Source organism: Cynocephalus volans, chromosome 5, assembly GCF_027409185.1.
Source record: "Cynocephalus volans isolate mCynVol1 chromosome 5, mCynVol1.pri, whole genome shotgun sequence".
Lineage (NCBI taxonomy): Eukaryota > Metazoa > Chordata > Mammalia > Dermoptera > Cynocephalidae > Cynocephalus > Cynocephalus volans.
The window spans coordinates 126,080,922-126,107,356 of NC_084464.1; the positions used below are offsets into that span (position 1 = coordinate 126,080,922).

The following is a 26,435-nucleotide window of genomic DNA, read 5'->3' on the forward strand; positions in this document are numbered from 1 at the left end:
GCCTACATCTGACCCTAAGAAAACAACTATAATAATTGTAATAATCAAGACTTAACAGCTACCATAAATTGACCTGCAGAGGTATTGAGAACTGTTGGTTTTTTTACTTTATCACATTGTCTCTCAGGCTTTCAGCACAAGACACAATTAAAGAATCATTTCTCTCTGATGGCCAGCCAGATAGTGGGTTGAAGTAAGCCAAGTCTGGTGCTCATGATAAAATGATCTAGAAGATGGTCTGGAAGAAGAGGAATTAAGACTGTGCGTTTCTTATCTACCACCCTCTGTACTCTGCCTTTCCATATTTACCCCCTTAGATTTGTAAAGGAACCTAATGGAGCTATCTACACAGTGCGTGAATCCTCTCTGCAATATGTGTACCAGTTGGCTATTCAGACTCTGATTGAACACTATCATTGTTAAGGAACTTGCTACCTATAGAATTATTTTCTTTCATTTCCAAAAAAGCTGTAATGTGAAGGAGTTCATTGTTACCTTCAGGCTGAGATATCTCTCTCTCCTGCTTTCACGTATTGGTCACAGAAACTATTCCCCTGTCCCCTTGTACACTGTGTAAGGAAATGGCCCTCCTGCTACGTTATGTGGGTATCTCTTGTGAGATGTTAGCCTTATTGTGTTGTGTTCAGAATAGGGTGTTCTGTTGGAAACAAGATGAGGCCACACTTTTCTGGCTAGGAGTTTGGGTTACACAAGTCAGGGCAGAATTTGCCAGTACTCTTCACATTCATCAGTGAAATAGGTTCTCAGACAAGAAACAGACTCAAACAAATATTTCTCTGGGCCTTGCTTTCTGGATTTAGAGGCAGAGTCTATAAATGCCTAAAGGTGTTTTCAGGTGGTAGGAGCAAGATGGAGTGGTATAAAACAACAATTCTCAAATTAGGGAGAGGGGACTCTTTTCAAATAGCCCCCATTACCAAATTCTGACATGCTGCCCTAGAAGAGCATACCTCCTACTTGAAAAGAAAAACTAGTATTGAGGTGAATGTGTGTGCAATAAATAATGTGTATCATATGTAAAAGGAGCCTGGAAACCAATATTGAGGGAGGTCAGAGGTCAGTAGGTTATTTATATGATTAAGCACTATGTGTCAATATAGCTTATCCTGTCATGTGTTATTTTTTGCATTTTTATCTGCTTCTGGTCCCCAATCTTTAGGAAAGTTTCTCTTTTTTTTCCAGCATAGTTTCAGCTGTGATGTGGGAAATTAAGGCAAAGGTCACTTATCCACGTTTGGGCTATGTTCAAGGGAATGATGCCTCATGAAGCCCATATGTTACTGCATTGCCACTCAGGGAAAGATCCCCGAGTAGGCAGTGAAATCTCAGGGAACAGGATTCAAGGCAAGAAGTCAAGTCATGTTTTCCCATGCAGAGAATCTCCCTCCACTGCCACCCCTCCAGCTGCATGGTTTGATGTTATATGGGAACACACAGTGTTTCCTTGAAAGTTTTTGAAGCCATGCATCAAAGACTTACACCCTGCACTTTTTCACATATTCTCCTCTTAAAGAAAAGCATCTTCAGTTCTTAAAAAACTTTATAACTAGGTTTCCTGATCACTTACCTTCACTCACTCTGAACACTTACCTTCCAGCCTTCTCTGAAGCACCTTTCCTACAACAATCAGGGAATTTCTCATATGTACCATATTGGTTAGTTTCTTTAGGACACAACGTAGTCTGACAAGTGTAATTTCTACATGTTTCGTATAAGGAGTTTCTGGACCACAGTATATTTTGGAAGACATGCCAGGATAAGAACTTACTGGACACTGTTTATTGACCACTTCAGCAAGGCTGAGTCAAGCTGGCTGTAGTGACATCTCTATAGAACATTTGCTGCTTCCCCAACTTACCATGTGCTCTTAGGCCTCTGTGTGGTGGCTCCAGCTGGACCCTCTGCCCGAACTGTTACCCCATCATTTGTCCCGATGACATTCTACTCATTGTTCATGGCCACACTCTCTCTGAACACTTACCTTGCAGCCGTCTCTGAAGCCCCTTTCTCACAACCGCCTGTCCAAGTTTCTACTCTAATATTATTACAAATTTTTATAGCTCTTTGAGTTTGTATTTGTCTGTTTCAAGTAAATTCCTTAAGTATTTTTATTCTTTTTGTTTGCCTGAAATCAATATAGAATGTACCTGCTACTTGAAGGTACTCAATAAATATTTGTTACACAGACAAAGGAATTGATTAATGTGTTTCATTATTGAGTATCTGTTCAACCTGAAGTTCTAATAAAGCAAATCCTTCTCGGAAAACTTGAGTTAGCTCTTATAGTTGCAGTGCTACATTTATGCATGAATGTTGTCTGATATTTTGCGTTTGATAAGTAATGATTTTGTGATTCATTTGAAATGATGATGTGCATAGGAGTGTATAGAATGTAGATGAGAAAGTAACTACCTGGGATGCCGATGGAGTTTGGGTGTGTTGTCCCCTCCAAAACTCATGTGGAAATTTGATCCCCAATGTGGCAGTGTTGGAAAGTGATTGAGTTATGGGGGAAAGTGATTGATTAATGCTCTCCCTGGGGGAGGGGGGAGTAATGAGTGAGTTCTCACTCTATTAGTTCCCGCGAGAGCTTGTTGTTTAAAAGACCCTGGCATCTCCTCTCTCTCTCTCTTGCTTCTTCTCTTGGTTCCTCTCGCCATGTGATCTGCTTGTACCCGCCAGCTGCCTGCCACTTTCCACCATGAGTAGAAGCAGCCTGAGGCCCGTGCTAGATGCAGCTGTCTCAGAATCATAAGCCAAATAAATTGCTCTTCTTTATAAATTACCCAGTCTCAGGTAATTCTGTTATAGCAACACAAAACTGGCTAAAACAGATGCTCTTTGGTTTTGGACTCTTTTTATTTTGTGGATTGTTTATTTGGCATGATGAATTGCCAAGAGAAAATATCATTTGCTTAGGGAAAGTGTTTTGGTAAACTTGTCATCTGAGTGTCCCTGTAGCACAGATTTCTGGGAAAACTAAGGAGATTCGAAAATCAAAAATACAATATAAATTTCTTTCATCTTTCATGGATTCTGGGGCAGGTTATTCCTAACTCTGATATCTTTATTCTTGAAACATTTGCAGCCCTGCCTTTTGTAAAAGAGTTTGCACATTAATCATGATGTTCAGTAAAATGTCATAAAGATAAAATATTTAGTAAGCATCATCTGGTAATCTAGGAAGTATGATATCATCTCAGCCTGGTCGTAATTTAGATATGTTAGGGTTGTTTTTTTTGGGGGGGGGTTCTAATTCAATTAGTGTTAATTGATATGTGGTACTTAGTGTGCAAGATAATTCATTTTAAAAATAACTTACTGAGTGCCTAACATGTTCCAGAAGTTCTGTGTTACTTAACCCAGGAAATAAAGGGTGAAGGAGACACAGCTTTTGCCCTCAGTGAACTAGTAGGCTGTTAGGGAGATTAGACATCTACGTGCCGAATGGAAGTTCCATAAGGAAGTTACTAAATCTAGTTGGGAGGAATAAGGAAGACATCTTAAAACAAAGAGTATGTGATCAGGCTAAGATTTCAGGAGACAGATTGTGTTAATTGGACTCTTTCTAATTACAAGAAGCAGAGATGTGCTCTTTCTCAGGCTGCCTCAGTTAGTGAGCTTGACTGTAAGTCTCCACAGGAAGTAGGAAGGACGGGAAATTAGTCTCAGCAGCCCCCAGGCAGGCCTCACAGAGAGTCAGACACTAGCTGTGGTGGGATGAAAACCCCTCTGTCATCTCACCAGAAGTCAATATCTGTTCCTTTCTCCGGTTATCTGCATTATGGTCACTCAGCTCTTCTCTGTCTTTGCCTCCATGGCCAAAGCAGAGGTATGTGAATGCTTGTTTCAGTCCTCAAGAGAGAAAGTCTGTCTTGGTTAATCTCCAACAATGAGCACCCCTGCTGCAGAAAGGTCATGCCAGCAACCTCTTAGGTAGCTTGTCAGCTGTGCCATCTAGTGGATGGATGTTTTGGGCTTAGGGATTCGTCCCTGGTCCAGGGAATTGTGGCCAGGGAGATGGGGTCACATGAGAGCAGTGCTTCTCAAACTTTAGCATGCATTTGAATCATCTGGAAAGCTTGTGAAAATGCAAACTCTTGATTCATTAGGTCTGGGGATTCATGAATTCTGTGCTTCCAACCAGCTCCCAGGTGAAGCTGATATTGCTGGTCCTCCAACCACACATAGAGCAGCAAGGTTACAGCATGGTGATTTCTGTGTGACTATAATTACTCAGAAGTCAAGCACTCCATGTGGTAGGCCTGTGGTTGTGAGATGGCACTTCACATGGAGAAATAACTGTGAACGATGGAGTGGAGGAAGATGCAGGGTTAATGTCTATATGTGTTTATATAAGGCCAATTTTGAACATGGTTATGGCCAGAGTGAATAAGACATCTTCAAAACACAAAATCAATACTGAGACAACTCAGGTGTGGTCTCTGAATATCAAGTTATTCAGGTTGGCTACTAGTCCTTTCATTATTTTAATTCAAAGCGAGGCAATAGTTACTTCAATGTTTTCAGTGACAGATAGTAAATAATCAGGTATGAATTTAAATTACTTGAGTGCTTGCAGCATGACTCCTGTCACAGTTTGTCATTGTCTGTGTTGTTGGTGTGAACTGATAGTAAGACCTGAAATAGGACTTAGCTGTTTATTATGAGCCAGAGTCCCTGGTTTGGACACAAGTGTCAGATTCCTTATTATTCCAGTACCTTAGGAGAATCACACATTTCTAACTGCCTTGATTAGAGATCTGTAGGTGAGATAATTGAGCACTTGGTCACAAAGATCCTAGAACCATTGTAATGTCTGATGTTCAAAGTGTGAATCCCAGTTTCAAAGCACCTTGACATTCATTCTTCTATTTATTTCATAAATATAATCTAAGACTGATTAAAAACCAAACACATCTTTGTAAACATTAACAATGCTAGAGTCCAGTGATGTGGAATTATGAATAATGTCTAATAGAAGAGAACTGAAGTAAGTATTCAGGCCATTCTGATACAATGGCAGATGTATGAGGAAAAGGGATGTTTTTCTAACTTCTTCCCTATTTCATTCATTACATTCAAAAGGAAGGCCCCATGTGGTATTTACATCTATTCTTCATTGTTCAATGGCACAGGGAAACAAACATGTTATAATGTTTTATTATCTGAAGCTCACCTACTTCTATTCTTTTTTCTTACTTTAAAAAATGACTTATTTTAGTGTTAATGATCAGAAAAGGCAAAAAGTTATTTTGAATGATTGAATAGTAACATTTTTTCTTAAACCAAGGAGTCTCCCAGTTTATGGGAGTAAAATCTTGAAAAGGATTTTCAAACTTCACCTTACATTGGGTAATAATGTGGAAATCTGACTTACTGAATAGTTTAACCACATGACTACATTATAAGTTGTCAGTCGTCAAAGAAGTAATTCTTTGTAATTGCCAAAGAGGAAGTGTCTTGGCACAGTGAAAAGTATGCTGGCCTTGGAGCCAGACAAACTTATGTTTAATTCCTCCTTAACACATACTTGCTATGTTACCTTGGGCAAGTTAATCCTGACCCTTAATTTCCTCATATGTAAACCTGTCATGTTCATAACTACTTTGCAGTATTATTTTGAGGATAAAAATAAATAATGCATGTAATATATTCAGTACAGACATTACCATTAACAGATTTAAATAAATAAATGAACATGAAGATTTTTTTTAAATGTTATGACAAAATACTATTTTTAATATAAAGTTAAAAGCGGAAATGCTTTTGTTACTTTGTATTTGCATAGGAATGGTATTAAATATTTTTGACATACGTGAAAACTGCAGTGCTTTGAGTTATAAATGGAAGAGCTATGATTGTAATTGCCACTCACATGATCTGTATAGTGGAAACTCCATTGTCAGAAAACTGGTTTTCCAGAAAAGTAAGCGGTGATATTGTGTACAGTTTACCAAAAGAGATTCTAACTATTTTTCAAAATGTAGTCAGTAAATTCACTCATGCTACAGTACTGAAATGTGCAGGAGCTCAGAGAAGAATAGTCAGTTATAAATATCGTTCATAGTGAGACATTTTATTCCTTTTAATCAAATGTGACTGAGAAAGTAGTTATGCTCATATGTTTTTAGAGAGTGAAGACTGGAAATACTTTGTGAAAATGGGATACTCCACTGTCATTAAAAATAAAGGGAGTCAGGTAAAATATCTTCCATGTCAAGTGAAAGACAAATATTTTTAGTGAACATACACACTCTCATATACACCACCACACAGTGAAAATACAATGCCTATTTTGGATGGTTTCCCAGGTGCAGGCCACAGGATCACTACATTGTTGTATTTCTAATAGGATCCTTTCCATTATTTTGATAATTAAACTCCCTTAGATGGGTAGCAAACCAGAGGTATTCATTATTTTAGATGATGCTTCATAGCAAATGCTGATATAGTAGTTTATTAATGTGTTATTCATTTAATGAAGCATCTGTGGGGCTTTGATTGTATAAAGTGAAACAAGGCTTGGTAAGAAGAGCAATGGAAATGCCTGGGAATTTGGCTCAAGGGAAAGGTGAGCTAAAGTACTGCCTGAGTGTGTGGAGCTGTAGCATAGGAGTCTTCAGGTTTTTCTCTGTGCTCCAATCTGGGAGATTTTCTTAAAGCCAGATTGATTTCCAGAATGTCCCAAGTGTTTAATTCTGATATAATCTACAAACAGCCCAATCATCCATCCTTGCCCAGCAGTTCTTTCCTCCTTTGATAAAAGAACATTCACATCTTATTGGGGTTTTGATCTTATAGAAGGGAAAATATTTTAAATTATAATGCTTTTAGCTAATTTCCTCATACATTACTATTCTTATCCTTTTAGACACTTTCAGCACATGTACTAGTACTTAATATTATTTTTCCTTACACAGATCCAGTGCCCCACTTGCCAATTCGTCTGGTGTTTTAAGTGCCACTCTCCTTGGCATGAAGGTGTTAACTGCAAGGAGTACAAAAAAGGAGACAAATTGTTGCGTCACTGGGCCAGTGAAATTGAGCATGGGCAGAGGAATGCCCAGAAGTGTCCCAAGTGCAAGGTGAGATGACCCGTAGGAGGAAAGGAAAGAGATGTGTACAACTGGGTATAATTGAACAATATACTGTCTTAATGCAGTTGTGGAGAAAAAGAGTACTTTCTGTTTCATTTTAGAAGAACAATTATATAACTAAACTGAAAATTTTATATATGAACTGTGTGTATTATTATTTGCATTATATTTCAAATTTTAAGGAGGCCACATATAAAGATTGATTCAAAACACCAAAATTTTTATTTTCCATTTAAAAAAGGAGATGTATGTACAGGAAAAAGCTAGTATGAAAGCTAGATATAAAAGTATTATTTCTAGCTTGCCACATATAATGTAATCACTTCTCAATTACACAGGCTCTGAGTTTTTATAATCCTTTGCATTTCTTTCCCTTATATGATTGCTTATCACTTTAGGACTGCATTAGATTAAACTGATCATTTTGCTTTTTTATATCTAGTGAGGTAGAAGCTAATAGCTAAAATCAGGACTTAGGGATTTTATGAATCCAGTTTTTCAATTTTCCCTTGATAATCATGCAAATCAGTAATGCAAACAACCAGGGAAGAGTATCCTATAGAGAGGTCAGCCAATAAATCCAGCCAGAAAACTTTGGATTTTATGCTTGCAAGATAGGGATCTATTGAAGTTTGAAGTTTTTTTAAGCCTTACATTGGAAAATGGTATGTAAGTGTGTATATGTATATGTACACCCTACCATATGTGCTTTCTACCTTTTACTAAATTTACTTTTGGAAATCATGTCTACATTAGGCATAATTTTCTTTTAAGAACAATTAATTCTGCAGTTCTATCCAGGAGCTTTTGCACCAGATAAAAGAAATTAGAATTACCAGAAAGATTTTTAAATTAATAAATGTGAATCCAGTTTGAAGTAGGAAAAGTATATTCTGAAGCCTGTTATGAGCATGATAATGTACAGGTTCACTATACCAAATTCACATACTAGTTTACATGAAGGTACTTCAAAAAGTTCATGGAAAAATAGAATTGAAAGATAATATGAATCTTCCCATGAACTTTTAAAAGACCCCTCATGCATATAGCAAGTAAAAAATATTACATGAGATAAGGGGCCGGCCGATAACACCAAGGCCATGGGTTCAGATCCCTATATAGGGATGGCCAGTTAGCTAACTTAGGAGAGCGTGGTGCTGACAACACCAAGTCAAGGGTTAAGATCCCCTTACTGGTCCTCTTTAAAAAAAAAAAAAAAATTACATGAGATAATATGTTGTATTCTTTGCAATTCAAAGAAATTATTTAAATTGTTTAGATGATCTGGCTCTCTTAAAAGTGATGTCTAAATATATTTGAGTTAAAGATTTTTTTGTCTTCCCTGTAGAAGACAAATTCATCCACAATTATCCTTTTTATTTAAGATTGTTTCACTGCATCAAATGCTCAATACACTTTTTTCATCCCATTGAAGAACAATTAGAAAATGAGGTGTTTCCCCCTTTTCTCTTGCCTTTTCTGATTATTCAAAGCTACTTCTCAGTTTCAAACCAAATAAAGGCATGTAGGTATTTAGGAGTGCAGTTAAGTTGTTCTACTTAACACTTTGTTCGTAAGTACACTTTATATCTCTCTGGAAAGCTGTAAAACCACCAGTTAGCCTGGCTCTAAAACTATAGTCTGAATGAACAATACTGCAGCATTGTACATTGGGGAATTCTGAATGAGCTGAAGTAATACATAAAAACATACATTTATTACTGTAATCCCTTAATCTAATTAAAAGGACTCTGATGTATAGAAAGAAAAAGGAATTTACTGAATGCACTAACAACTTCCCATAGTTTTAACAAGTATAGATAAACAGAGAACAGAAAGCATACATGCTGTTTCTCCTTTGAAGTAATAGTTAGAAGGTCAGAGCTTTAAAAGCAATTACCTTTTAAATAGCTGAAAGAAAAAGAGCCATGGAATTCAGTTTACATGACTACATTGTAGCAGAGAACCCAGGTGAGATTTAGCTTCCATAAAATTTATATATTTATCCATTTAAGTCATATTTTATAACATGTTTTGAGTACAATTTTTTTTTTCTTTAAAGCATGACTTTAAAGCTTTGTATTTTCTTAATTGTGATCTTTTATGTTGGACCTAAAATTAATATTTACCCCCATGAAACATTTCTGTTCTTGTAATAGAACTCCATGAAGAGATATTACTCAATGAATAAGTATTTCTTTTATATCCTAAGGTTTTCTTTTTATAAACACATCCTTTAAAATGTGTAAATATAAAGAAGAAAAATGGTGGAAGTTTGTGAAAAAAAATAAAAATTTTACACATACTGCCTCCAGGTAAACAAAATGATTATCATATATTTTCATATAAATGCTTTCAGTAATGATAATCAAATGTGTTTAAAATTGGTTGTGACTAAAGTATATTTATAGTTTTGTATGCTGCTATAGGTATATTATATATTTTAAATTAATTTATAATTTTAATTATTATTTTGATTTTTAAGTGATTGTTTTATAAAGGTCATACAACATGTGATAGAAATTTGGGATAGAGTGGGAAAATATTCACCCAGAATCCTGCAGCTCCAGTATACTCACTGTCTCCTTGGTCTTTATCTATTTAAATGACTTTTTAAAAAGTTTTAATTGTAGTATCAGATAATCTGATATCATTAGTTTTTCCACTTGACATGTCAAACATTTCTTATATTACTAAATAGATTTCAAAACATTTCTCTGCTATTGTGTTACCAACACTGGCTTAGTTTGGGTTTGGAATTTTTCAAAATATATATTTATATTATAAATAATATGTTGATGATATTCATCTTGAATATGTCTTTTTTTTCATATTTTGGACCTCTGAAAGCATATATATATTTCTAAAGGTAGAATGACTGGATCAAAGGATATCAGTGCTTTAAGTACTTGGCACATACGGCCAATTTGCTTTCTAAAGGGATTGAAACAATTTATAATCTCACCAGAAAAATTTATGAACTTTCTGTATGAGCATTTCTTATTGGCACTTTAAGTATTTTAAACATACTAATTTAATAATTTAAAAATGATTTTTTTGTTCTATTTTAATTTCCTTGTGTGCTTATAGACTGAATTTATGATTTTTGAGTTTGTAATGCCTTCTTTTAAATTCTTCTCTTCATATTCTTTGCCCATTTGTGTGGGTCAGGTTGGGACATACTGTTTTATTATCCAATTATGTGGGCTGTTTTTGGAAAATATTAACTTTTTTCTGGCAAATTTTCTTCACTTACTTTCCCTATCTCCTGTATCTTTCTTTTTACTTGAGTGGTAAGTTTTTGTACTTAATTGGTTTGCATATATATGTAACTCAGATTTTTTAGGGTTTTTTTTTTTTTTTTGACCAAATATATTATTCTTTTCCTTTTTGGACACACACACATCACACATCCACACATATTTTTATATATTTGTATGTTTTTATATATTTTTAATAAATATTTTGTTTCTAAGATTAAAAGTCATCTTCATTCAGAAATTTGATTAAAAGGCCTATTTTTTTTTCCTTCCTTTTAACTATTTGATTTCTAAATATTTTAACTCTTTAATCCACCCATAATTTATTTTGGTATTTATCATACATTGGATATCTTAAAACTAATTTTTTTCCAAATTGAAACCATCTAACCTAATTCTGTTTATTAAATAATTTTCCCCTACCAATTGATTTGTAACTTTTCTCTAAACATGTTTAAATCATAATATATAATAGTCTCTTTTCTGAGCTGTCCAGTGAGACCAGTTTAATACATGGCATAGTATTAAGAAGTTTAACCTGTGCTAAGAAATCAAAATTATTATTTATAATTGGATTTTGGCAGATAACAAGAATAAGTATTAAAAGTTTTTTTCCTCTTATTTATGATCAAGATACTTATTCATGTGTGACTTTTTTTATAATGAGGTAAAAATATACAAATATTTCTTAAAGTTATTTATAGAACTTTTTATGAAAATTTAATAGCTCTGTATTAAAATCAACTTTACTTAGCTATTTTTATTTGAATCTCATTACTTCTTAATGCAGAGTATTCTTCAGACATTTATGAGATTATGAGATACCTATTTCAATCTTAAAAATGAATTTTCTACTTTATGTAAATTCTTAACCTACGGAAAATATGGGCTAATTTTAAAATGTCTTTCCCAAACTTAGTTACCAAAAAACAAATCTAGTTCATAATAATTTTAAGTTTAAATTAAATTTAAAGCAAGCAGGGGTTTAAATTTTGTTGGAGGTATTAGAATATTTGTTCAGTTTCATGTAAAAGTTTATTTCAAGATTATGTCGTATAGTGCAAATTAGATACTAAAGTCTGAGTTAAGAAAAAGTGTTGTTAAGTCAGAGAAAATGAAAAGTGAGATGCACAGCTACAAATAACAAACAGGATTATACAATATAAAACAAATAAGTTTTATTGGTTGCAAGCAGTTTCATACTTACATACACTTTAGATTTAAATTGTTAGTAAAGTTATGTTTATTTTTCAAATACAATGTTGGGAGTCAAATGGTGCTTTTTTTCTACTGTGATAAGAAACATATATCATAAAATTTACCATCCTTACCATTTTTAAGTGCAAATAGTGATTTTTTAAAATTTGTTTTCATTTGAAGGCTTAAAAACAACTCAAAGCTATTCTAAAGTACACACTAATAGTTATTAAATGGTAGAGTAATATACCACTAACTAAATTAAAGGCAAGAAACAGAATAATATTTCATAGTTTCCTTTTTTCCAGAAAGTGGCTACCATATACAATTTTTTTGTTCAGCATACTTTTAAAAGGAAATTTTAAATAAATATTTAATTTATGAATAAGCATAAGTCTGATATTGCAATAAGCATCATTAAAGACAGAAACAGTTATGAAGCCTGCAAGATTTTGGGTGCGAACTTTGTAAGAATGGTTAATGAACCAATCATCTGTTTGTTCCTCAAAAGGTTTAATATTAGCCAGTTACTATTACTTATCTTACAATTAACCAGGCTTTGATTTTTAGCCCTGTCATGTTTTTCCTTTGTGAGGTTTTGAATCATTAAAACTCCATTTTGCAAAGGCCAGATTTCTAAACTCTGAATATATATTTTTAACATATGTATTTTTTAAAGACAGGTGGATACACCTTCAGTCCCTTTTATTCAACAGTTTGAGGCAAATAAGTGTAAAACAAGCAGGAAGTTAAAGAAATATTTATTATATAAAGGAAGCATATCGCTACAGAAATATTTCTGAGGCAAATATTGCAATATGGTAACATTATTAAATGTGGCTGTTACATTATTAGCTGTCATTTTTTATAAGTTTAAAATAGTTCATGATTAAAAATAAATAAAATCTTCTGAAGAGTGAAGGAGAGACCTGGAGAAACCTCTAGCATAACAGCCGGTACAAGTAGGGCACCCGGTGAGTTGTCAGTTTCTCTCATTGGAAAGCAAGGACGGGCTTCTGATCAAGAAGGCAGAATAGACAGACTCCAGCATCACCCTCTGCCACAGTCAACCAATTTACAACTATTAAAAAGCAGCAACTGCCAGGCTGGGACCGCTAGAGCTCAGGGGAAGAGGAGGAGAGACCTACGGAGTGCATGAGGCAGGAGAAGCCACGATGAGAGAAAGAAAGCACCACTCTGACCAGTTCAAGCCCCGGCCACTTCCAGACTGGCCCTGATGAGCGCTCAGAGTAAGAGCTGGAAAAAGCCACTGCTGTGCCCTTTGTATGAAGTTGCCTGGAGGCGGCAGGAGAGAAGAGGGCCTTGGTGGTCCCCAGGCCCGCAAGACCACTAACAGACTTCCTGTGGACCAACGTAGGAGTGAGGGGTCACGGACAACTGAGAAAAGGAGCCACTCAGAGGCTGGTGAGTTATCACAAGAGACCGGCACATGGCCTGTCCCATGGGAAGTGTTTGGCGTGTGGGCAGTAGGGGAGACTGGCCCACCAGGGGAACACTGGGGCACAGCATGGAGAGCTGATCTGCCCCCCAATCAGTGCAGGACCACTCAGTGGAGATTGGTCAGGAATATAGAACTGCAGGGGGTGCAGTTGGCTGAAAAGACTCAGGCCCAGACCAGAGTTTCCACACAAGCCAGGTGTACTGGACCTCATGAGACCTGGAAGTGCTTACAAGGTCAACAATTAAAACCTGAGCTGCACAAAAAGACTTCCCCAGAGAATCAGCAGCAAAGCAGCAAAGTTAGTTCAACCACAGGGTTCAAGTGCTGGTCCCCACGGAAGTCCCCCAATTTTAGAAGTAAGCAAAGGATAACAAATTAGTTCCAGTGCAGAGTTTAAGTGGTGGGAATAGTGAATAATCCAACACAGAACTGAAAGAAAAAACAAAAAACCTACAGATCAGAGAAAAAGTTCTGATATTAACTAGTAAAGGTCTAACACCACCAAAGAACACCTGTAAAAGCTAGAAGGACCAGAAGCACCCTGGGCCCTGAGCCAGGGCAGTGAGGGGCTGAGGGCCTCAGCCACACCACCCCAACATCCACATCCAGCCCAGTGACGACCACCAAGCTGCTGCCAGAAGCACCCTGAGCCTCCAAGCCAGGGCGGTGGAGGGCCGAGGGCCTCAGCCACACCACCCTGATATCCACATCAAACCCAGCAATGACCACCAAGCCGCCACCAGAAAGTTCAAGTAATGACCAAACACGGAGCAGAATAAAGTGAATTACGTTTATCCATAATTTATTGTGAATTTGCCATTAACGGAACTTACTTATATTTCCTTTCAGATATTTTATTCTCTTAAATCCTGTAATACGATGTATTGGGCAAGAATGAATTGATTCAGAGAAAATGATTAATTTGCCCCTGTTCACATAAGAGTAACACAAAAGCCACGTCTGCAGACTCTTATACCTGTGCTGTAGCTATGTAGCCAGTGGTTGATGGAGAAAAGAACTTGGAGTATTAGTGTTGGATCTTACAGATATCCTGCAATTCTTCAGCACTTTGTATACCACTACAAAAGCATGTTCAGAGGCTGATGAGTGCTTTCAAATAGTGCCCATTCAGAAAATAAAATAGCTCCCCACTGACCATTCATAAACCATTTTTAGTTCTCCAGACTGCATGAAATCAGTAAATTTGAAGCAATGGTTATCACTGCCACTGTTTTCTTAAAGTGCCAAAGTGTAGACCTTAGTTGTAAGAAAAGCCTGATTGTTTGATGGCAAATACTTTCTAGGATATAAACTGTATTGCATCCAGTGCCCTATTTTTATGACAAATAGTTTTAGAACTTGTTTACTATACTGAGATTAAATATATAATGTGACTACCTATAACATTTCATTAAAAAATTAATATGTTGTCCTATTTATAATATAAAATAGAATTAAGTGAAAATATTATATGAAATAATATATATTTCAACATGTAAATATTCAGGTGCCATGACATTAAAAGAAATAGTGAAGCAGTCAGATTTGTGCATACATTTAGATTTAAGAAACCTTGGAGTGAAATTCAAATATTATCAATATCTATTCTTTATATTTCACATTTTAAAATGAGGACAAAATAATGTATATGTATATACGTATGTATGTTTATATGTATGTATATAAGTGTGTGCATATATATGTATGTCTAAATGCAGTTATAGTGCTAGAAAATTCAATATACATTAAAACCATGCAAACATATTTTGGACTTATGTTTAAAATGGAATTAGGTTCTAAATACAATCACTCTTTCCTCAATGTATACAGCTGTTATATAACTAAAAAATTAATTGTATGTTAAAAACCATGCAAACATTATTTTGTGTTTATATGTAAAATGGAGTTAGGTTCTAAGTTCAGATATTTACAAACATTTTTTCACCTATATGAATGTCTAATGCATTTGAATATTATGTAGTAAGAGCCCAATTCTTGACTGTGCAGGGTATCCCAGCATTGCAGGACATCTGTAAATGCCAACATCAGCCACCTTTGTGACAACCAAACCTCCCGTGACGAAAGAAAAATTCTGAAGCATCTCCAGGAGAATGAGTCGAAAGTCTTTGTTATAGATGATGAAGGCCTCGGAGAGGGATGAAGTCCAGTGAGCTATGTACACAGGGGGATATTTGAGTAAAACTTTTCCATGTAGAAGTGAAAAGATCCAAAGCTTTCTTAGATAATTTATTAATTTTCATTTTTATTTCTCTTCAGGTTTTGAGAGTTGCTTTCTCTTTCTTCAGCAAACTGAGAATTCAGAACAGAGCATGAATTTTGCCGGTGGTAACAATTGGTAGGCAGATCGTAAAGGTTTAGGGAAATATGAGAAAAGGTATATATCCAGATGCCTAGTCGACATCTTCTAACAATGGAACTTCTCCAATGCAGAATATTCTCTTCTCCCCAAAATGGCTCTTTTCAGAGCTTTCCTATCTCAGTAAATGGCAACTCTTATCTTCCAGTTGCTTAGGCTGAGAACTTTGGGTCATCCCAGGCTCTCTTTCTTTCATACCCCACATCCAGTCAGTCATTAAGTTTTGTAGATTGTACTATTAAAATATATTCAGAATCTGGCAACATCTTAGCACTTCCACTAACATGAATCTGAGGCAAGACACCATCATCTTTCTCTCTCCAGGATTTTTGCAATAGCCTCTTGACTAACCCAGCAGCCAGAATAAGGCTGTCAGACATAAGACAGCTTACATCACTGCTCTGCTCAAAACTGTCTCCTGTCTCACACAGAGCAAAAGCTAGTCCTTGTGATGGCCATATGACCCATCACTCCTCCAGCCTCATCTTCTCCTTCCTTCACCTGCAACAGCCACATCATCCTCCTTTCTGTGCTTCAGAAGCTCCAGTCAGGGTCCCCACACCTGCTCTTCCCTCTCTCTGGAATGTTCTTGCCACAGATATCTGCGTGGTCAGCTCTATCACTTCCTACGTGTGTTTGAGTAAAATTCAGCCTCTCAGTAAGGCTGTCCTTGTCCACCTTATCTATAATTTCAAACCATCGTCCCCTACTTTAGTAGGTAACAACCCCTCTTACATGCTTTATTTTTTCTCCATAGCACCATTATTACTTATAACTACTTAAAATAATGGATATATTTTGCAGCCACAGAACAGGGATTTTGAACTATTTTGTTCTCTGAGGTACCTGTATTATTTGAAGCTGCTGCTGGGCATTGTGTAGCATTAAATAGGTAATTGTTGAATAAATGTCATTTTTTATTCCTCCTTATGTGGATTTTTAATGAGAATCTATTATGTGCTTTGTAAGACATGGTCCTTTTTCTTGGGGAACTCATAGAAGGGAGACATAGTGGTTAGACTGACAATGATAAAATATTGTTGCACTTTAACAAGGCTTTGCATAGAGTATCATAAGAGAGTTCATGGTGAAAGGACGTTTCATTAACCTTGGTGAATTCAGGAGAGCTAGGTTGTTGAGGATTATGGGGTGGATTATGACATGATGAAAAGTATCCAGGAGAGAGGGAGCATTACAATTAAAAGTGCAAAGGCACAGGGCCAGGAAGTGTGTGGTGTGTATGGGAGCCACTGCACTTTGTGGCTCCCTTAGGATAAGGTTCACAGAAGGAAGTGGTGAAAGGTGAAGCTGCAGAAGCAAACAAAAGCCTGGACTTTGCATGCAATGTTAAGAAACTTGGGTTTTATCCTCCAGACTGCGGGAGCCATTGAAAAGTTGTAAGCAGGACAGTGGTGGTATCAGATTTTTATTTTAGGTTAGTCGCTGTTGATTTTTTGGAGGTAGTTATAGACATTTAGAAGGAAATGAGGACAATATGAGCTAGGTTAGTTGTCAAAGGGCTGCAGAAGAGAAGAATTGGTTTAATGTCTTGGGGCCTAAACTGTCTGACCTTGATGGTTAATTGGATGTGAGAAGTAAGAAGAGGATATTTAGCTTAGGTGTCTAGATAGATGGTGATACCAAAAACTGAGATAAAATAATGGAGACAGACCTAGTTTTATTTTATTTTTGTTGAGCTAAAGGGCCATGGAATGATGGTGTGTTTGTTTTTTTTTTATTTGACTTTTTTTTTTTTGGCAACTGGCCGGTACAGGGATCAAACCCTGGACCTTTGTTTGTTAGTCTTTGAAGTGGCTGTAAGGCATACAGGTGGATATGACCAGCAAACAGTGCTATGTGAACCTGAACTCAAGAGCCAGTTCTACAGTTGATATAAAAAAATGAGATCCAGTGGAGGAAAGTTGAAACCATTTGAATGTGGACGAGATCACCCAAAGAGCATGTGCTAAGTGGGTAGTTGGCTGGAATTAAGGGATAAGTGAAAAAATAGGAACCTAGGAGGGAGAAGAGGAGAACCTGGAAAAAAGGTGTATTGAAGCAAGAGTATATCAAAGATCAGGAAGGAAGTGGTGATCGACTGATTAAATGTCACTAAGAGATAAAAGATAAAAATTAAAAACATTTTCATTGGATTTGGCAATTAACGGGTCATGTGTAATACTCATCTATTATTTTAATAAGTATTTATTGAGAATGTGCTGTGCATCAGGACCTGTGCAAGGCCCTTTAATAAGATAATGAAAAAGATGTACGTGACCTGGGTCCTTGTAGATTTCACAGACTGGGAGAGGAGAGGGTTTGAGGAGAGGGATACAGATAAATAAAGAGTTTTAAAATGTAGAGTGACAAATGCTGTGACAGGACTAATATAGGGTATTTCTCAGTTCATGGGTACAGTGACATGAATACTGTGCTTAGAATGCTGTCCCTGCCTCTCAGTCCCCTTAACTGGTGAACAGCTTGCTGTGATTGAATGTTCTCCCAAAATTCATTGAAGCTTGACACCCGTTGTAATGGTGCTAAGGGACTAGGATATCCAATTACGGTATTTCAAAGTTGAGGCCTTTAAGAGGTGATTGGATCGTGACAACTATGTCCTCATGAATGAGTTAATTCATTCATGGAATAATGGGTTAGTGGTTTAAATGGGTTATCATGGGCGTAGACCGGTGGGTTTACAAGGAAAGCACATGAAAGAGCTCTTGCCATCCTCACCATGTGATACCCTGGTCTCTACCCTGTAGAGAGTTCCCACCCAGAAGAAGGCCCTCACCAGTTGCACCCCTTGGCCCATCCCCCATAATTGTAAGAAATACATTTTGTTTTTCTTATAAATTACCCAATTTCAGATATTCTTTTATAAGGAATAAAAAATGGACTAATATACTGCTACTTGTCTTTCATTTCTCAAATCAAATGTCACTTCCTTAAAGAAACCTCTTCTGACCCTTTCAACAGATCAAGTTCCTCTATTGAGTACTCTCTTCATACCTTTTACTTTTCCATAGCATTTGGCATAGTTTATGAGTATATATTTATTTGTACAATTGATTATGGTCTGTCTGCACCTTACAGTATAAGCTGTTTAAAGGGAGGAGCCACATCAGATTTTATCAATGAGTAAATATTTGTTGAGAGAATGAGTGAGAGACAGCAGGATGTTTCAGGAACATAAGATTGCAGCTGAGGAGGAATTGAGACATGAGTAGAAAGAACAGTGAGTGGAGAGTAGTCTTTAAGAAGTTTGCTAAAAATGAAGGGGTTAGTGTAATCATTGGCTACTAGGTTATGTGGAATTGAAGGAAGGGTGTACTAGTTTGGGGGTGTACAGTCACAGAAGGAAGTAGTGAAGATGAATGTCAATGAGGGAAAAACTGGCACTGGAAGGTTTTTGAGAAGATGGAGGCATGGGGTTGAGGGAAGAATGGTAAAGTAGGAAGAAAACTAGGGGCTAATTTGCAGTACATCTTGTACCCTAGGGAATAAAGAGTTGGACAAAACTCTACACTGTCCTTCAAGGAATTTCTGTCATCATAAATTAATCATAAGACTTAACTTGAAACATATAAAATTCCCTATAACAAGGTGTATATTAGTCTATTTCTGTTGCTTATAAGAGAATACCTGAAACTGGGTGATTTATAAAGAAACAAAATATATTGCTTACACTTTTAGAGGCTGGGAAGTCCAAGGTTCAGGGAGCACATCTGGTGAGGCCTTCTTCTGGATGTGAACTCTCTACAGGAACCAATGGTAACCAGGGTGTGACATGGCGAGGATGGGCTAAGCAAGAGAGAGGTTAACTTTCTCATGCTTTCTTTATAAAGCCATTAGAACCACATCCATGACCACCCATTAAACCATCAACCCAGATCAGTCAGTTCACTAGGGCACAGTGCTTGTGATTCAATCACCTCTTATAGGCCCCACCTTTTAAATACTATCATTGGATTTCCTACCCTCTTAACACTCTTACAGTGGGGGTCGAGTTTCTAGTACATGAATTTGGGGGGGACACATTTAACCCATAGGACAAAGAAAACCAGTACATTAGGGAAAACTAAAATTATCAGTGTTGGCTTTAAAAAGCTAATATCATAGAAGGAGACAACAAATAATTTTCAAATCAATGTCCTATTTATTTTTTGCAACAGTCTATCATGATAGAGGCAACTGCCTTTAGTTCATTTGGATTTGTGCTTGTGATAATTACCTCTTAATAATAGGCTTTTACCCTAGTTCTTGACATTTGTCTGTTGACTCCCTAACATGGTACTTGAGGATTGATTCACTTATCCTCTTTCTTTCTTCTCCCTCCAATTTTTGATAGTTATTTTTTTCGTTCATCTTTTGGTTATCTTTTACCTTTGAATAACATACTTAAACCTCTGCTCCATAGTCTAATAATTTTAGACAGTATTTGAGATATTATCCCTCCTGCAGCTCCTTCCAGTGTTCCCTGATTCCCATTTTCTGTAAGCTGATCTTTGTTTTTATATTGTCAAACTTAATAACACTTATAATCTATTCTAATATTGTATTTAATACTTCTTTTTTTCCCTAAAGGATGATTGCAGAATTTAAAAACCAATTGGGTATTTACATAATCAAGAACATGTAATTATAAAACTAGGATTACTTTTTCAATGAAATCACAACTTCTAGGAAAAATGCCCTTAGTGTTCTTGTTCATTATCAATTTTTCAATCATGCCGTATTTCGCTATGCTTCGTATCTGGAACTTGTGTGCCTTCTGTTTTGTTTTTCTGAAATTTCTCACTGTTTTTCTTTTTTCCTTGAGAGTAGAAATACCCACTTTTTTTATCATGTTATTTAATATCTAGCTCCTCAGGATTTTTATTAGTTGGTGTATACATGTCATTTTTGAAGATGTTCTTGAGACTAACTTGCTTCCTATTCTAAATTGGGCTGCTTGCTCTCCAGCTTTTTCTCTGGGATTTCTTATACTATTTCTTGTTTGTGGTAACATTGTCCCTTCTTGAATTTCACATTCACTTAATGAAGTGCTTCCTTAATAATGGTCTCAGAAAAGGTGCAGAGCAGTCATAGCATTTCTGGAAAAGTTTTATTTTTCCCCTCACTTATTATTATTATTTTTTTTATAGCTCGACAAGAATTCCAAGTTCATAATATTTTCTATCAAATCTTTAAAGACTTTATCTATAGGTTTGCTTTTTAAAAATTTCTGTGCTATGTAGATTCTGGGTATAGTGAGCTAAGTGAAAAACTGAGCATTTACCCATGAGATTTTTTAAAGCTTTCCTCATAATTGTTGCTTCTAATTAATTTTTTCAGACATGAAAAGTCATTGAGGGAAATACATACATAAAAATACTTTTAAAAATAGATAAAAGCTTAGTATTCTAGAATAAAATACTCATATTTGTTGGTGACAATAATACCTAACAGTTAATTTAGTTGTAATTTCCTGCTTAAATAATAAGATAAGCCTTCATTTGTTGGTGAAAGTGGAGATAAATACTTATGGACAGATGTGTACTGATTTAATTATAAAATGGCTTGGATACTTAGCAGTTTATTTATTATTCTTCTACTTTATGATTAAGTAGAACCTATATGGAAAAAACTGAATTCTAGTTCTATTTTTTAGATAATTTGTGGGCATTTTATTGAAATAAACTATTTGAAAAGAGCAGGTCCTATTTTATTTATCTGTATTTATTTTTATGTATATAAACGCATTAATTAATTGATTAGTCTGTTATCACAGGTCTTGATCTATACTATGAAGAGTATCATAAGACACAAAAATGATCTGTTGTATCATTTCTCTCTTCTATAATATGGACTTAATATCAAACTCTTATTAAGGAAATACCTGGCATATTCTGAACATTTCATTCCATGACTTTTAAGTGCAGAAAGATAGAAGCAACATTTGGTGTATAAATATTCAATTCTTTAAGCATTAGCCATCCCTATTTGTTATAGATGGAGAAAAGGAACTATGTAATAATAAATCAAACGACATTTGTGTCTTATGAGTAGTCAGGTTAATCAAATGGGTTAGAAATACCTGGTCTGTCCTAGTCTGCCTCTATCTCTTAAATAAAAACAATTTTGATGCTAAGTTGTAACCATGTGGGTGGTTAGTTTGATTTTTAGCAGAAGTGAATTGATGAATGTTTTGAAGCTATAATAAAAAGTAAGAAAGGCTTCACTGAGGAAAAAAATTAACTTTATGTAAACATGATTTAGACCAATGTTTTAAGGTTTTATGTTTTACAAAAAAGGTGGTGTTGTCAAAGTGTGACCTTTAAAGACATACTTGGGAATTCATTTAGCATATGAAATTTATTATCCCCTGGGTGTTAGAAATTCAAAATCACAACTTGCTTAGCAAATGTGAAAAGTAATGTCTCCGGTTGCACATTAACTTGCATTTTGCTGGTTCATTTCTCTGTAAGTTTTGAATAATAAAATATTCATATATAATCAAAATATATTCACAATAGTATTAAATGAAGCACTGTATAGTTTACAGTTAATAAATTATGATATCATTTTACTATGATTAAATCCTTGCCTTTATGTGTGCAAAATATTCCGATTTATCTGTAGAACCATATAACCCTGCCACATACAAGGCTACTATAGAAAATTATTAGGGCTTACAATTTTATCACTTTCTGTGCAGAAATATTATTTGATCAAAAACATTTTCATTGCCTGCTGTGCTCAGAATATTATATTAGTAATAAGGAAAGACTTAAAAGAGAAAGATGAGAAATTGCTGTCTTCATTATTTAAATTAAATAATGTATAGGCCACACAAAGAGTTTAGAACCCTGTGAAAGCAATATTACAAGTGCATATAAAATGACAGTGAAAATCATATGTGAAATTTTGAGGCAAATAAATTGTCAGTCACAAGTTTAACTTCTTAGAACAAGTTTCTGTCAGAAAAATTTTTGATGCCATTTTGAAGGAATGAGAATTGGTCCAGAGAATAGCAGAAATAAGCAGAAAGACTCAGATATGCCTTGTGCAAAGAGAGCCTACATATTTGTCTGACTAGTGCAAAGATTATGCTGAATTTAGGGTAAGACCAGAAGGTGAGTCATAGGTTAGCAAAGAATATGACTGACCTTCTGGTTTTACCCTAAGTTCATAATAATTGGCTTTTTAGCATAGTAAAGAGATGTGAATTCAAAATCTTTTTTCCATTCACTGGGATTGTCATTCGAACAGATTCTTTTCCAAGCTCTGGTTATGAATAAGAATGTCAATTTCATGGTGCACTTATGAGGCTTAAACATGCTAATCGATGTACAATGCTTGGCACATAATGGGCTCTAAACAAATATTAGCCTTCTTCCCTTTATAGGTCACCTATGACACTGCTATGTTATCAGGAAATTTAAGTTGTATTATATCCATTTTAAGATAAAATATAATATATAGTCAAAAAGTTAAGTATACAGTGTTTTGGGTGCTCAGCAGTTATCTTCAAACATGCTTTCTCCTAGTGCTCAGGTGGTTTAAAGAAAGATCAGAAATAGTTTAAGGGTCCAGCAGAGCCTTCGGCCTTTGTTATTCCTTAACGCCACCTACTGTTGCTAAATGGATATGGCCACAGTAATCGTTGATAAACAGGCTTCTTGAAATCACAGCACAGGGTAAGTGCTGGGCTAGAGGCTGATTTACCAGAATGCTAACAAACTTAAACTTCCAAGACCCTCACCTACACAGGCCCCTTCTTGGGTCTTATATCTAATTTGTATTTATAATTTACATTCTTCTTCTTAAAGAAGGCTCCTCAAATTAGATAACCCACAGGCCCCGTAAAACCTGAATCTACTGCTACTGGACTGTCATGTAAAAGAAAAAATAACTCAGTATGACTGAAAAAGAATAAGGTTGCCAATAGCAAGAAACATAAGTTTTGCTTTTATTGCCCAAGTCATGATTTGTTAATAACCCTTGACCACAGGTGCTCTTATGTCCTTGACCACAAGCTAGCTTTTGTCTATCTGAGAAGGTCTCTCTCTAGTCCAGCAGCTACTTCAGAATAACCCATATGAAGTAGTGAGAAAGGGAACCACCTGGCAATCAAAGGGTTTGCAGTTACGTTACTTAGGCTTTCAATTTCTCACATTTTTAGGTAGGTAAAGAGAAAAGAGTAAATTGGAACCAACTTTATATTGGTCTGATCTATATGAGCCTGATGATTTAGGCACTGTATACATATTGTCACATGTTACACTACATAGTAAGGGGTATTATCTAAATCGAGGCTTGGGAGGAGTGAAGTAACTTCTTTTTAAACAGCTGGCAGATCTTCTTGAAATCAAAGACCAGGTTCTTTCAGCCTCCCTATGGAGCTGAGGTTTACCTGCCAAGAGTCAGTCAGCCACTGAGAGGGAAAGGACATTTAACTTACAATTCACCTAATGACTTTGAATACCTAAAGTCCTGCTAACTACTTGGCAAATTTTTCTTCCTGGTTCATTCATTTATCCATGTATTAAGTGCTTGCCTATCATATGCTATCTTCTATTTAAATATTACTTCTTCAAAATTGTTACAATCACCTAGAAACTCTCGAGATATGTAGGTAGTTAGATAGACAGAAGATAGGTGATAGAAAGATAAATTAGATAGATAGATTGATTGATTCACAGATACGTGTATTTTTCAAATGAAACTTTTACCATTACTATTTGTTGTTATTTTACAAGGAGCCTCACAAGTTCTTTTCAAATTCCTTTAAAACTGCAGTTTAACATTTTGGTTATTTAATCACTAAAACTGAAATATTGGGTATAATTTGGAGTTCACAACTTCAAAATGTTTATTCTCAAAACATATAAAATAAGGTTATATTGTGAAGTGGATAATTTTCTTCATCTCTCAAGCTTTTTATTTCTCTTTCCTCAGAGTTCTTTTTTTTTTTTTTTTTTTTGGATGATTTTATCCCATCTCCATAATCATTGATCAGTTTTTTTTAATGCAGTTATAACTGCACTACTGCAGAAGTTTGAAGAAGTAAACTGTGTATCAATGAAAGAAAAGAATAATTTCAAATGAAATATGTAAAGTTGTGGACTGTGGCCAGAGCTTAACTGACAAGAGTCAAATAACCACTGAAGGGTTTGACTCACATGCTAATTGTAAAGTTCCCAATTGCATTAAAACAGTCATTGACAAACTAGTCCCAAAGCAGTTTCATGGTCAAAATGGTATGGGAATATTTTAAGTAAATTTCTGAGCAAACAACTCTCCCTCTCTCTCCCTCTCTCTCTCTCTCAGAGGGAGAGAGAGGGAGAGAGTAGGTGTGTGTGTGTATATATATATGTGTGTGTGTGTATATATATATGAGTGTCTCTGTGTGTGTGTGTGTGTGTGTGTGAAGGTACTTCAAAAAGTTTATGGAAAGATTCATATTCTCTTTTATTTTTCCATAAACTTTTTGAAGTACTTGTGTGTGCGGGTGTGTATATATATCAAATTATATATATATATATGTATATATACACACTTGTATATCTAATTTATATACAATGTCTGTGAGAATTTTGAGTTGAGCATCTAATTATATCTCCAAGAATAATATCTTAATTATTACATGATCTCAGAGCTTGAGACAGTGACTACCACATTGGCTATACGGAGGACTATCCAAGAATAAAATCCTTCTTGTGAAAGACTCCCGCAGTGGGTAGTCAGTCAGTTCAGGGAGACCCTCCCAAGGAACAGCGAGACCACGGCTTCGGATGCAAAAACAAGAGGTTTATTGAACACACAGGTACCCGGGCGACTCAGTCTTTCGAAAGACTGGCGCGCCGAGTAGAGCTCCTGGGTCCTTTTTATAGCAAAAAGCGCGGGTACAGAAGCGAGAAGCAAGGTAATTGGTTAGTTTAAATCAAGCCAGGGGTGAACTTCGGTCAAGTGGGAGTCCTTGAAACAGCTGAGGGGCACTCTTGAAACTTTAACTGACTTGTCTATTTCTGGGAACTATCCGCCCTTTGCCTCGGGCCGGGGCCCAGGTGCATAACCACAGATATCCTGTTTGACTCTGTTCCCCTTGTTTCTTAACTTGACTTTTTGGCTGTATTTTCCCTATACTGCGGCTAGCTTGAAAAGAAAAAAGAAAAACACTTCCTTCATTCCCCCATTTTTTCTTGTGGATCGCTCTAATCTTAGAGCGGAATTAAAGGTTATCTTCGTCATCTAAGGTTTGGTATTTTTGTCTAAGGACCAGAATTTTAACTGCACTTACCCTATCATTGATGAATTGGACTAGTCTATTGATGACGTAGGGCCCAAGGGTGAACAACAGAAGGAGGAGTAATAGGGGCCCGGCGATGGTTGACAGTAGGGTGGTCAACCAAGGGGAGTTATTTGATCTGGTTATAAGCATTTTCATAGTTTGAGTCAGGAGGCCTGACTCTTTTAGAGGCCGGTGCATCAATTTCTGGAATATCCCAAGTCTCGAGACCCGCCGCCAGGGCACATATATCAGGGGTAAGGGAGGGCCACCAAGTCCAAAGGGGGTGGACTTCTGTCTTGAACCAGACAACCTTTCCAGTTTGGGACAGTACCTGCCAGGTGAGGGTGTTGGGCTGGTTAGGGTTATTACTTGGTAGGCTTGCTCCGCCGCCGCCGAATGCGCAACTTAAGAGGATTATCAGTCCTCTCCAGCTCCCAGGATTCATCTGGTACGGAGGGTGGCGCAGGCTTGAGGTGAGAAGCATGTACCCAGGCTGCAATGCCGTCTACTTTTACCGCTGTTGGTGTGGTCAGTAGCACCAGGTACGGGCCTTTCCACCGAGGCTCAAGGCTGCCGGTCCGATGGCGCCTAACAAGCACTTGGTCTCCGACCTGGAACGGATGAGGGATGGCCACGGCACCTGGCTCGTATACCTCCTTGATCTGGTCCCAGATCTGGGTTTTTACAACTTCTAAAGCCTTTAAGTGAGTAAATAAGACAGGAAGAAAGTTATCATCGGGAC

The 26,435-nt window shown here is 36.2% G+C and overlaps 1 protein-coding gene across 4 annotated transcripts in view; it reads left to right on the forward strand.

Annotated features, from left to right (window-relative positions):
* Positions 1–26,435, forward strand: part of RNF217 (ring finger protein 217) — a 127,561-nt gene that overhangs the window by 79,927 nt on the left and 21,199 nt on the right. For all 4 annotated transcript variants that reach the window (XR_010023569.1, XR_010023570.1, XR_010023571.1 and 1 more), the window contains exon 3: positions 6,945–7,109. Coding sequence is in view for 1 of the 4 variants with exons in the window: in XM_063096456.1 (XP_062952526.1) it covers positions 6,945–7,109 (165 nt within the window). In the remaining 3 variants the exon portion in view is untranslated. The remainder of the gene's footprint in view (positions 1–6,944; positions 7,110–26,435) is intronic.